We start from the raw sequence: 14,549 nt of genomic DNA on the forward strand, positions 1-14,549 counted from the left end.
AGAGTCCAATCGTGACCATAAAATCATTGCCCATTGTTGGGAGGTGGGGGAACCAATCAGTTTTGCTAATGTCCTTTCGAGAAAGAAATCTGCCTTCTTACCCAGTTTGGCCTACATGTGACTCCAGACCCACAGCAATGCAGTTGACTCTCAACTATCCTCTGGGTATTTAAGAATGAACAATAAATGCTGGTTTACCCAGTGACGTTCATGTCCCATGATAGTATCATAGAATTAGCACAATCCCTAGAATGTGTAACCAGGCCAATCAGCCCATCAGGTCCACATGACCCTCAGAACATTCCACCCAGACCTAACCCCTATCCTATATTTGTAACCATGCATTTCCTATGGTGGAGGCAATTGGAGACTGGCATTTAAAACTGGCTCAGCCAGCAATACCCACATCCTGCAAGTGAATAAAAAAATTATATATTTTGTTATGGTTCCTCCTTGCTCAGGTCCTGAAGTGTAGGCAGGGAGATCAAATCCTGGGATGAGGTATAACTGGACTCCTTAAACAGTGCACTAAGTTCATAATTATTGCTAAACACCCTCCCTAGCTACAGAATGCCAAATGTCTCTGCCTCACCAGCACATTTTTGGACAAATTAAAAAAAAACATACTTGGATTTGTACCTTAAGAACTGTAAACTGCAAGGCTATGGGCCATGTTTAGGAAGATATGGTTTGAAAGGGAGTCTGGGTGTCTTTGGGTAAGTACGCACAAGACTGGGCAAAAGACCCCATTTTTGCTGTATCATTTTTGTGGTTCCATCTAGAAGGACACGGCAGCAGATACATGGGAAAACCACCACATGCAAATTCTCCTCCAAGCTACTCACCATCCTGACTTGGAAATATAATCACCATTCCTTCAGTGTTGCTGGGCCAAAATCTTGGAACTCCCTCCCTAACAAAACTGTGTGTATATCTACATTGAATAGACTGCAGTGGTTCAAGAATACAGTTCACCTTACCTTTTTGAGGGCAATTGGAGACTGGCATTTAAAACTGGCTCAGCTAGCAATACCCACATCCTGCAAGTGAATAAAAAACTATATCTTTTGTAATGGTTCCTCTTTGCTCAGGTCTTGAATGTAGGCAGGGAGATCAAATCCTGGGATGAGGTATAACTGGGCTCTTTAAACAGTGCACTAAGTTCATAATTATTGCTAAACACTCTCCCTAGCTACAGAATGTCAAATGTCTCCAGTGATACAAGAATAATTCTTAAAAATAATATTTGATTTCACTATTATTACAACAATGGAAAAAATGTTCATGCTTTAAGTAAGCATAGAGACGTTTAATGAGAAAACCGTTGAGTCTTTCTTACAAGATGAGAAATTACATGCTTAGCTCTTGAATTTGATGACCAGTTATCTGATTAGAATATAATTACAAAAGTAAAATTTATGCTCAAAATCTCAGGACTGAATATCCTATGTGGAAATAGGATATTTATAAATATTAACCAATAGATCATATCCTCTGGAAGAATTTTGGAGTACTATACAGATTGCAAAAGAATAAGGCAGTTTCCACAAAAATAAAAGCAAAAGCAGTAAACTTGATACACACCAGACTCTGATTCAAAAGAGAAAGTTAACTACTTATTTATTCTAAAAATGTGTGTAAAACTCTTTGATGAGATAAGGCCATTTTACAAATGCATTTCATTCCTTGGTCAATTTTAGATCAGCAATAATTTGCAGCTTACACCTTGTGTACAAAGTGAAAAATTCAATAAAACCAAATAAAAGCAACTATATAAATGGAGTTTCAGAATATAAAGTTTAAAATGCCTTGCAAATAGTCATAAATCAACTTTTAATTTAACACATACATATTCATCACCTTTCCTGAGTTAATATAGGAGTGGGGCAAGTTGGTTTGATCACAACTGATCGATTGCTTCTGACTTAAGTCTAACCACCTGCAAAATCCAGCATGTACAAAGATTCAGTTTTGTATGTAGGAAAATAGCTCTTGTTACAAAGCATATACTCCTTTGATAATGATTTTTCAGTGCTTTACTAGTTGCTTTTTGTATTTAATATTCATATATTCCTAGTTATTTTTTCAGGAAGGACCCAAATGCTGTCAGCATCAACCCATACAAAGTTACAGAAATCAACAATGGCTTGAAATCTTAATCAAAGCATCTTTGGACTCATAACCCTGAGCAATGAAAACAAACATTCATATGAATCAGCATCCACTTCAAACAGGATTTAAACTGATTAGCATAACATTTTCCTTGACGTTTCAATTAATTTATTATTCTTAAATATCTAAATGTAAAAATGATACCATTTGAAGGCATTGGTGAAACTGCTGAAATAGTTTTCTGTTTAACCAAACCTCATATTATCATCCTACACAAATTCAGCTCATTAACCCGAAAACCTGCTGAAAGGACTGCCGATGCTGGACCGCAAACAAAAAACAGAAATTGCTGGAAAATCTCAAGAAGGTCTAGCAACATCTGTGGAGAGAAATCAGTTACCCTTTTGGGTCCATTGACCCTTCTTCAGAACAGTTCTGAAGAAGGGTCACTAGACCCAAAACATTAACTGATTTCTCTCTGCAGATGTTGCAGATCTGCTTGAGTTTTTCCAGCAATTTCTGTAGCTTATTAACCTTTTCTCTTCTACAGCATAAGGTACAACAATGGAATTTGGGAAATAAATTCAATATTATTTAAAGGAAGGATATCATGAACTTCATGGCAAGATATTATAGCAAGGTTCCTTATCACACTTCATTACTTTATCTCATATGTTTTGACAAAGGCTAATTTCCACTATACTAAAGAACAGTGAAATGTGGTCCATGTATTTTCACAACTGTGGTAACTTTTATTGCTACTAAGGCACCAAGTACTTAAAAATGTAGAAATCTCTTCCAGTTGAAGGCTCACTGTACTAGTGTAACTAGTATTGTTATTAGTAAATAGCAATGCAGGTTTTTTTTTAAGATTACTAATACATTCAAGTTGAAATATTCAAGGAATAACTGTCAGGAGGACATATAGCCTGACTCAATCTAAGCCAAGTATTAAGGTTTAATGCTCCATTATCACTTCAGTTTTGGTCATTCCAGCCTTTAGCAGGTTTTCACGGTAAGCACCCTCCCAAAAGAATCACCTTCGGTGTACAATTAATTTCAGTTTTAGACACATTGCTACAAATGTAGAATTTTCTATTAAACTGACTCACCTCCAGCTAAATCTTCTGAAATTAAAACCCCCAATTTGTAGACTTGTTTTAAGTTAACTTGCCAATTAAACAAGCTTTTAGTTGCTTCTGAAAACTGTGAGAAATGATCAAAGAACAAATTTTATTTGGTAAACTTTACTTTTCATGAGACAAGTAACATGAAGTACGTGTATAATATCTATTGCCTGCATAAAGTGAATTAATGGAACAGGCATACTGAATAATTTAGGCATGAGTTCAGTGTTTGACCTTAGCATCAATTATATTGCAATTTATTCAGAGGGCTGTTCAGGGACAAAATACAATAGTAGGCCCCTTCAAAATCTTTGCAAACTTGACTCGGTCCTCCTGGTCTGCCGTGATAACTACTAATCATGGAATTAACGCACTTCAACAATTGAAGGGAAATTTTCTCCCTCCCAAATTTTTATATCATTAATTTCTTCTAAATATGTTTGGTGCACCTGATACCTTTTTGAAAACAGGAGTCTATTTCAGACACAGAATAAGTGGGTATTTGTTGATTTCAAGTTCAATATTTAATATGATAGTATCTAATGTAATCAGGTCCAGTAATGGATATGTCAAAGCTTTTGGTGCAAATTATTATCCATTCTCCAAACCATGTTTATTTAAGAAAATTGATATTTCCTGTGAAACATCAGGATGTAAGTATTCTTCTACTGTTAGATGCAGATGTTCCACTCTGTACTCCTTCTTCTGCTCATAATGATGTCTCAAAGTCAACATTGTTAGGCGATACAATTGCCAAACCATTGGCTAATATTTGGTCAGTGTATGTTCCTTCTGCAGATTTCCTTTTCAAATATATCTGCAAAAATAAAGAAACAGAGCCCCGAAATGGAATTTCTCAATATGTTCTGGCACTTCTCATTATTTCAAGTGAAACAAAGTAACTGTTTTCAAATATCAATAATCCCGAGACACTCACCTTTTGATATATGGAACACATACACCATACCCTCTGGTTAGAACTTTTTCTTAGCTTATTATGTACAGTAATGAATGGGATATTTGAGATATATTCACTCTTCCATGAAGTGTCGTGACTTAGTCAAACCTAAATAGTGATATTCTACTTCCTAGAATGACCAGCCTGTGGGCCCTCTAAATAGCTAATCTTCAACAAATTATGGGGACATCTTGTGACAGGACACTGTTTTTGATCCATTAGGTTTAAAGTTAATTTGAAATCGAGAACTGAATGGAACGTTCAACACAATTCAATTTATTGTGCATTTGACATCACAGTAGCGCTGTGCTTCCATGAAAACATTTATTTGTAGTATGTATAAATTCTGTTAAAAAATTCTGAATAGGAAACATTTTCTTGGTAGAATAGAATGGAATAGCTGTTATTTCAGCAGCAAATAATCTTCAACTTGCTATGACCTAAATCTGCAAATTATGCTGGAATTCTTGCTCACCTAGGTTTTACAAGTCACTGAGACAACAAGGTGCAGGGCTGGATGAACACAGCAGGCCAAGCAGCATCATAGGAGCAGAGAGGCTGACGTTTCGGGCCCAGACCCTTCATCAGAAAAGCACCGGAGGTTGGTGGGGTGGTACGTGAGGACGAGGGGGATTCTTTTTTGGTTTTTATTGCGTGGACGGGGTGTGAGGGATGAGGTGCGGGAGATGTGGGAGACACGGTTGAGGGCGTTCTCGACCACCGAGGAGGGGAAGTTACGGTCCTTGAAAAACGAGGACAACTGAGATGTACGGGAGTGGAATGCCTCATCCTGGGAGCAGATGCGGCGGAGGCGAAGGAATTGGGAATAGGGGATAGCATTTTTGCAGGAAGGTGGGTGGGAGGAGGAGTATTCTAGGTAGCTGTGGGAGTCGGTGGGCTTGAAATGAATATCGGTTTCGAGGTGGTTGCCCGATATGGAGACAGAGAGGTCCAGGAAGGGGAGAGAGGTGTTAGAGATGGTCCAGGTAAATTTAAGGTTGGGGTGGAAGGTGTTAGTGAAGTGTATGAACTGTTCGAGCTCCTCGTGGGAGCACGAGGCGGCACCGATACAGTCATCAATGTAACGGAGGAAGAGGTGGGGTTTAGGGCCGGTGGGTCTGGGCCCGAAACGTCAGCCTCTCTGCTCCTATGATGCTGCTTGGCCTGCTGTGTTCATCCAGCCCTGCACCTTGTTGTCTCGGATTCTCCAGCATCTGCAGTTCCTACTATCTCTGATTCGCTTTTACAAGTCACTGGCTGGATGTTAATATTTATCTGCCATTGTATGGCTTTCTTTTTCTGTTAATATGCAATTCTCAAATGGTTTAGCATCATCGTCAACTTAGTGGATTATCTGACAATTGAGAAGATCATTCATGGATTTAGTGGTTACTTCTGCTTTAGAATCCCTCCTGTGTGGAAACAGGCCATTTTTTTTATTCATTCAGGGGAATGAGGGTGTTGCTGGCTAGGCCAGCATTTATTGCCCATCTCTAATTGCCCAGAGGCCAGTTCAGAGTCAACCACATTGCTGTGGGTCCGGCGTTACATGTAGGCCAGACCAGGTAAGGGTGACAGTCTCCTTCCCTAAAGGGCATTAGTGAACCAAATGGGTTTTTCTGACAATTGGCAATGGATTCATGGTCATCATTAGACTCGTAATTCCAGATATTTTTTGTTCCCTCTGAAGAGCATCCCACCCAGACCCATATCCTATCCCTGTAACCTTGCATTTCCCATGGCTAATGCACCTAACCTACACATTCCTGAACACTATGGGCAATTTAGCATGGCCAACCCACCTAATTTGCACATCTTTGAGCTGTGGGAGGAAACCGAAGAACCCAGCCGAAACCCATACGCACACGGGAGCGTATGCAACTTCCACACAGGCAGTCACCCGAGGGTGGAATCAACCCAGGTCCCTTACGCTGTGAGGCAGCAATGCTAACCACTGAGCCATTATGCTTCCCGTGCCACCACAATCATAAATCTATCACTATCATGTGGTGAGGTGAGGTTCTCAAAGTGATGATTCCCATTTTTGGAAGAATGAACACCAACCAAATGTCAGTGTTCAATTCCACACTGGGAGCTTCATCTCATTAAACAAATCCTGGGATCTATATACAAATAACCCAGCATCAATGGGTTTATCAGTGAATTTGTCCTCCCAGTGCAGAGCTACAATCAAAGAACAAAGAACAAAGAAAATTACAGCACAGGAACAGGCCCTTCAGCCCTCCAAGCCTGCACCGACATGTTGCTCACCACAACTAAAAGCCTCTCCCCTTCCAGGGACCGTATCCCTCTATTCTCATGCTATTCATATATTTGTCAAGAAACCCTTTAAAAGTCACTATCATATCTGCTTCCACTACCTCCCCTGGCAGCGAGTTCCAGGCACCCACCACCCTCTGTGTAAAAAAACTTGCCTCATACATCACCTTTAAACCTTGCCCCTCACACCTTAAACCTATGGTCCTAGTATCTGACTCTTCCACCCTGGGGAAAAAGCTTCTGACTGTTGACTCTGTCCATGCCCTTCATAATCTTGTAGACCACGATCACAGGTCACCTCTCAACCTCCATCGTTCCAGTTAGAACAACACAAGCTTCTCCAACTTCTCCTCACAGCTAATGCCCTCCATACCAGGCAACATCCTAGCATATCTTTTCTGTACGCTCTCCAACCACATGATCATAGATCATAGAATCCCTACAGTGTGGAAACAGGCCCTTTGGCCCAACAAGTCCACACCGACCCTTGGAGCATCCCACCCAGAGCCATCTCCCTATAACCCACCTTATCTACACATCCCTGAACTCTACGGGCAATTTAGCACGGCCAATCCACCTAGCCTTCACATCTTTGGATTGTGGGAGGAAACCGGAGCACCTGGAGGAAACCCACACAGATACGGGAAGAATGTGCAAACTCCACACAGACAGTCACTCAAGGGTAGAATTGAACCCGGGTCCCTGGCGCTGTGAAGCAGCAGTGCTAATCACTGAGCCGCCATTCTGCCCTATCCTCTGGTAGTGTGGCAACCAAAATTGAACACAATATTCCAAATGTGGCCCAACTAAGGTTCTATAAAACTGCAACATTACCTGCCAATTTTTAAACTCAATGCCCTAACTGATGAAGGCAAGCATGCTATATGCCTTGTTGACTATCTTCTCCACCTGCATTGCCACTTTCAGTGTCCTGTGTACCTGTGTACACCCAGATCCCTCTGCCTATCAGTACTCTTAAGGGTTCTGCCATTTACTGTATACTTTCCATCTGGATTAGACCTTCCGAAATGCATTACCTCACATTTTTCCGGATTAAACTCCATCTGCCATCTCTCTGCCCAAGTCGCCAACCGATCTATATCTTGCTGGATCCACTGACAATCCTCATTGCTGTCCGCAATTCAACCAACCTTTGTGTCATCCGCAAATTTACTAATCAAACCAGTTACATTATCTTCCAAATCATTTATATATATTACAAACAGCAAAGGTCCCAACACTGATCCCTGACGAACGACACTACTCACAGCCCTCCATTCAGAAATGCACCCTTCCATTGCTACCGTCTTCTACGACTAAGCCAGTATTTTATCCATCTTGCTAGCTCATCTTTGAGCTTGTACGATTTTTACCTTCTGTATCAGTCTGCCATGAGGGACCTTGTGAAAGGCCTTACTGAAGTCCATGTAGACAACATCCACTGCCTTACCCTCATCAATTATCTTCGTCACTTTCTCAAAAAACTCAATCAAGTTAGTGAGACACGACCTCCCCTTCACAAAACCATGTTGCCTCTCACTAATACACTCATTTATTTCTAAGTGGAAGTAAATCCTGTCTCAAAGAATCCTCTCCAATAATTTCCCTAACACTAATGTAAGGCTCACTGGTGTGTAATTAGCTGGATTATCCCTGCCACACTTCTTAATCAAAAGAACAACGTTGGTTGTTCTCCAATCCTCTCGGATCTCCCCTGTAGCCAGTGAGGATAATAAGATTTCTCTCAAAGCCCCAGCAATTTCCTCCCTTGCCTCTCTCAGTATTCTGTGGTATATCTGATCAGGTACTGGGGACTTGTCTACATTAATGTATTTCAAGACCCCCAATACCTCCTCACTTTTGATCTCAACATGACCCAAACTATATGCACACCCTTCCCCAGACTCATCATCCACCAAGTCCTTCTCTATGGTGAATACTGATGCAAAGTACTCATTTAATACCTTGCCCATTTCCTCTGGCTCCATACATAAATTCCCTTCTCTGTTCTTGCGTGGACCAACCCTCTCCCTGGCTACCCTCTTGTTCTCTATATATATATAAAAAGCCTTGGGATTTTCCTTAATCCTGTTGGCCAATGACTTTTCGTGACCCCTTTTAGACCTTCTGACTCCTTGCTTAAGTTTCTTTTGAATTTCCTTGCTTTGTGTGTACCCAGCCTCCTAGCCTTGACAAATGCTTCCTTTTTTTTTTCGAAAGAAGCGTGGTTTGAAGATTGGACTTCATGAAGTTGGGATCCTCTGGGACCTGCATTTCCTTCAAATACTACGATTCTGGTCTCCCTGCTATAGGAAGAATGCTGTGAAACTGGAAAGGATTCAGAAAAGATATACAAGGATGTTGCCAGGGTTGGAGGGTTTGAGCTATAGCGAGTGGCTGAATAGACTGGGGCTATTTTCCCTGAAGCATCGAAGGCTGAGGGGTGACCTAATACAGGTTTATAAAAATCATGAGGGGCATAGATAGGGTATATGGACAAGGTCTTTTCCCTGGGGTGGGGGAGTTCAAAGCTAGAGGGCATATGTTTAAGGTGAGAGGGGAAAGATTTAAAAAGGGAACTAAGGGGTAACTTTTTCACACAGAGGGTGGTGCATATATGGAATGAGCTATCAGAAATGGTGGAGGCTGCTAAAATTACAACATTTAAAAGGCATCTGGATGGGTATGTGAATAGAAAAGGTTTAGAGGGATATGGGCCAAATGCTGGCAAATAGGATTAGATTTATTTAGGGTATCTAGTCGGCCTGGACGAGTTGGAAGGGTCTGTTTCTGTGCTGTAAATCTCTGTGATGCTATATTTCCGTTAGTAAAATCAGACATGGTGAATTCATTCTCATCAGTCTTTTAGTTATTTATTTTTGTTTTCTTTAAACAGTACAACACAGGAACAGGATCTTTGACCCACCATGCCCATGCTATGATGCCATCCAAAAGCATTTTTATCCAAAAAGCTGAAAATATTGCAATATTTCATGATAAATTAACCTAGAAGGAATTAAAAAAAAACAAAAAAAGCAACAAATAAAGGAACAAAAATTCATATTTTGACACAGCAACGGACAGGCATGCTCTCACAGTGTCCATCTATTGTACAAAAAGGCACAATACCAATCAGCTTTCAAAATAGAAACTGGATGAAAACAATCAAAATACTCGCTTTTACATTCAACAAAAAAGGGTGAAGAACTTAAATTTACTGGATTCATACCAATAACTTATTAAGATTTGAATCTGTTATGCATATCTTCTTGGGTTCAACGATGCTAGTTAGTTGCACCTGTAGGTAATGTGTAAATTTTACTTTATAGGGATTAACTAGCACTGCTCTGTATCTTAGCACAACCTCATGACACAACAATAGTACCCTCTTGTGATCTACGCCAGATTTTTCTGACTTCAGCAAGTGTATTTCTACAATCTGAAGGTTAATCAAGGTATGATAAGTTCTTATTTTACTATCAATATAAATATACAACTTGCCAGTTCTGACTGGACTGACTGAATTCGGACATAACTTGTATTCAGGTGATGAAACAAAATAACGAACAGACCCCACTTCATTGTATCAGTGTTTTTTTGCTATGCAAATCAAGATAAATGATTTTAGCACTCTTTCAGCACCTTCTTGTAGCATTTAACCTGGTAGCCTGGTTGCCCCTCAGTATTCTGTTTCAAAACCTGCATCAACATCTCACTATCCACAAAGAGAAAGAAATAGCCGTTCAGAACTTTGGGCCAATGACTCACCAGTTGATTGGCCATTAAGTGTTTATTGATTACTGAGGCAAACTAACACATTTAAGTTGGGACATCATGTTGAGGTTGTACAGGATGTTGGTGAGGCCTCTTCTGGAGTACCTCATGCAGTTCTTGTCAACGTTGCTGGGAATGGAGGGTTTGAGTTACAAAAACATTGGCTGGATAGGTTGGGACTTTTTTCACTGGAGCATAGGAAGTTGAAGTGAGACCTTGTAGAGGTTTATAATATCATGGGGAGCATAGTTTAGATAGGGCTGGGGAGTTCAAAAATAGGGCCCATACTTTTAAGGTGACAGGAGAAAATTTTAAAAAGGACATGGGGGCAACTGTTTTTTAAACAGAGTGGTTTGTGTGTGGAATGAACGCCAGAGGAAGAGGTAGATGCAGGTACAGTTTCAACATTTAAAAGACATTTGGTTAAGTATATGAATAGGTACGATTTGCAGGAATATGGGCCAAATGCAGGCAAGTGGGACTAGTTTGGTTTGGGAACATGGTTGGCGTCAACTAGTTGGACCAAAGGGTTTGTTTCCATGCTATTATATGACTCTATGACTCTACTTACAGCTCATGAAGAAATATCATGAAAGTTGGCTCCATCTACTTTTTACTTTGTATGAATACATAAAGCTCAACACACAATATTTAAAGTAACATTTCCCCATTTAAATGTAGAAAAATGGAGGGTGGCAAATTCACTGAGGAGCATTTGGGAGAAGTTGGCTCAGTCACCACAACTGAATAGCAGATCGCAGAAGAACCTGCTGCCAAGGAACAGTAAGCCCCAAATATTAAATTAATGTCTTGTTTCCATCCATCCCTCCTCCTCTAACCAAACAAAAGAGAGATTGAGAGACGCTGTTAGAAAGTTTGTTGTAGTCTAGAAGATACTTGGCCTGTTTGTAAAGATTGTAATTTGAGAAACCAGTTAATTAGAAATTATGAACAAAATAGTTTGAAACAGGCTGCCGTGTCGTGAAATGCTGCCTGTTGGTATAAGTGCGGGTTTAGGTGAACGTCAGGCTTCAGTGAAACAGGTAGGAAAGGTAATTTTATCTTTCTTACTGTGAAGGGGCAGAGATGGCAGTTAGGACAGTGCTGTGCTCCTCTTGCCAGATGTGGGAAATCAGGGAGCAATCTAATGTCCCTGATGACTATGTCTGTAGGAAGTGTGACAGGCTGCAGCTCCTCCTAGATGGCATCAATCAGTTGGGGCAGAAGTTGGACACATTCAGGAGCATACGCGGCCAGGGAGCGTGATTGACACCAGTTACGGGGAGGTGGTCACACCACAGATTCAGTCAGGCAGATGGGTGGCCGCCAGGATAGGCAGGCAGGTAAGTGCAGAAGTCTCCTGTGGCTAGTACCCTGTCTAACAGGTATATCGTTTTGGATATTGTTGGACGGATAGCTTTTCTGGGGAGTATGACAGCAGCAGCCAGGACCGTGGCACCACAACTAGCTCTGCTGTACAGCAGGGCAGGCACAGCAGAGCTAGCAAAGTCCAAGCCAGCAATAGTGGTAGCAGACTTGTCAATTAGGGGCACAGACAGGCGTTTCTGATAGTGGGTTGCCTCCCTGGTGTCAAGGTCAAGGACGTCTCTGAATGGTTGTAAGAAATTCTTAAGGGGGAGGGTAAGCAGCTAGAGGTTGTTGTGCACATTGATACCTACAACATGAATAGAAACAGGAATAAGGTCCTTCGGAATGAGTACAGGGAGTTAGGAAAAAGGCTGAAAAGCAGGACTTCAAGGCTAGTAATCTCTGGAGTATTACCATTGCCACGTGCCAGTGATGCAAGGAACAGAAAGATAGGACAGATGAATGCATGGCTAAATAGCTGGTTCAGGGGGTAGGGTTTCAGGTTCTTGGATCATTGGGACCTCTTCTGGGGCAGGGGTGATCTGTACAAGAGGAACGGGTGCATCTAAACTGGAGGGGACAACTATCCTCAAAAGAAGGTTTGCAAGTGCTACTCAGGGGGGTTTAAATTAGAGTGGTAGGGGGCTGGGAACCAGAGCAGCAGGTCAGCAAGTGGAGGGATTGAGGGGAAGGTAGATGTTAAGACCAGTAAGCCTGAAAGGAAGGATAGGCAGAGACAGGTTAATGAACAGATCGGTGGATATGTGGATAGTGTAGAAGGTTGTCAACGGCTACAGCGGGATATAGATCAGTTGCAGATATGGCGAAGAAATGGTTCGTGGAATTGAATTTGGGTAAGTGTGAGGTGCTGCACTTTGGGAGATCAAATAGAGTCATAGAGACATACAGTAGAGAAATAGACCCTTCAGTCCAAACCAGTCATGCCAAACATAATCCCTAACTAACTAGTCTCACCTGCCTGTTACTGGTCCATATCTCTCTAAACCTTTCCTATTCATGTACTTATCCAAATGTCTTATAAACATTGTCATTGTACCCGCACCCACCACTTCCTCAGAAAGTTCATTCTATATGTGAACCACCCTCTGTGTAAAAAATTTGTCCCTGATGTCTTTTTCTCCTCTCACCTTAAAAATACTCTTGAAATCTCCCACCCTAGGGAAAACTACCATTAACTGTATCTATACCTCTCATTATTTTATAAACTTCTATATGGTCACCTCTCAATCTCCTTTGCTCCAGTCAAAAGAGTCCCAGCCTGTCCAGCCTTTCTTGATAACTCAAACCTTCCATACCCAGCCACAACCTGGTAAATCTCTTCTGAACCCTCTCCAGCTCAGTAACATCCTTCCTGTTACTGGGTGACCAGAACTGGACAAGTATTCCAGAAGAGGCCTCACCAATGACCTGTACAACCTCAACATGACTTCCCAACTCCTTTACTCGAAGGACTGAGCAATGAAGGCAAGCACGCCAAACGCCCTTTTAGCTACCCTGTCTATATGTGACGCAAACATCAAAGAAAAGTACACAGTTTAATAGCAGGACCCTGAATAGTATTGATGTACAGAGGGATCTTGGAGTTCAAGTCCACAGCTTCTGGAAAGTGGCCATGCAAGTAGATAGGGTGGTAAAGAAGGCATTTGGCATGCTTGCCTTTATTGGTCAGGAAATCGAGTACAAGAGTCAGGATGTCATGTTGCAGCTTTATAAGACATTGGTTAGGTCACACGGAGTATTGTGTTCAATTCTGGTCGGCACATTACAGGAAGGATGTGGAGGCTTTGGAGAGGGTGCAGAAGAGGTTTCCCAGAATGCCACTGGGTTACAGGTATGAGTTATAAGGATAAGCTCGAAAAACTAGGGTTTTTTCTATCTGGAGTGGCAGATGCTGAGGGGAGACATGCTAGAAGATAAAATTATGAGGTACATAGATAGGGTTGATGGTCAGAATCTTTTTCCCAGAGTTGAAATGTCTATTATTAAGGGGCATGCTTTTTCAAAGGAGATGTGTGGGGCAAGTTTTTCACACAGAAAGTGGTAGGAGTCTGGAATGCACTGCCAGAGGTGGTGGTGGAGGCAGATACAATAAGGATTTTAAGTGACTTTTAGATAAGCACATGAAGATGCAAGGAATAGAGGGATATGGACCAACAGCAGGCAGAAGGGATTAGCATCATTTGGCTTTATTTTCGGCACAACTTTATGTGCCCAAGGACCTGCTCCTGTGCTGTGCTGTTCTGTGCTCTCTATATTCTAAAAATGACTGAAACACACCAAGATGTGACACTGCCACGCATTAGGTCAGGAGTCTGATAGGATAAATCTTGTAAATTATTTTCTCCTAGAACATATTTTGCACTAACTATAGAATGTGGCGTACTTGTATTATTCATCAGGTTTTGAAAAAAATGGTAACCCTCAGATGCAAGAGTTCAAATGTTTACCTGAACTACTTAGAATAGAAAAGTAATGCACAGCAGAATTTAAAGTTTGCATCTCAACATTTTTTGTGACACAGTAATTGTAATAATCATTGATCATACACGCTGATACATTTTAATGTTTTATCAACATCAAAGGAACAAGAAAAGGTTTGCTATGATAAGCGAAATCATTTCATGCATTTGAAATTGAAAGATAAATGAAAAAAACTGGGTAACAAAAGGTAAGTAAATCTAGTTCCTGCACAAGGATTTCTCATTTTCTAACATGAAATGAACAAAATAGGTTTAGACAGTTATATCAGATTAGAAGCATAACATTGTCAGAGGAATGACTGACAAGCATAGATACTTGACTATTATTTGTATTAAATCTCCACATTGAATTTGTTGCGTAAAGCAGTTATTTGAGTTGGTAAATCAGAGCTATGGACAGAACCACTACAATGAAAAAAAAAGCAGTCT

At 41.0% G+C, this 14,549-nt stretch overlaps 1 protein-coding gene across 1 annotated transcript in view; it reads right to left on the reverse strand.

Moving 5' to 3' along the window:
- Positions 1-1,594: 1,594 nt before the first annotated feature.
- abcc4 (ATP-binding cassette, sub-family C (CFTR/MRP), member 4) overlaps positions 1,595-14,549 on the reverse strand; it is a 458,391-nt gene continuing 445,436 nt past the window's right edge. Inside the window, exon 31 of the mRNA XM_048598320.1 lies at positions 1,595-4,056. Coding sequence (XP_048454277.1) covers positions 3,949-4,056 — 108 coding nt within the window. The 3' untranslated portion in view covers positions 1,595-3,948. The remainder of the gene's footprint in view (positions 4,057-14,549) is intronic.

This window comes from Rhincodon typus, chromosome 6 (genome assembly GCF_021869965.1).
Source record: "Rhincodon typus isolate 14 chromosome 6, sRhiTyp1.1, whole genome shotgun sequence".
Classification (NCBI taxonomy): Eukaryota; Metazoa; Chordata; class Chondrichthyes; order Orectolobiformes; family Rhincodontidae; genus Rhincodon; species Rhincodon typus.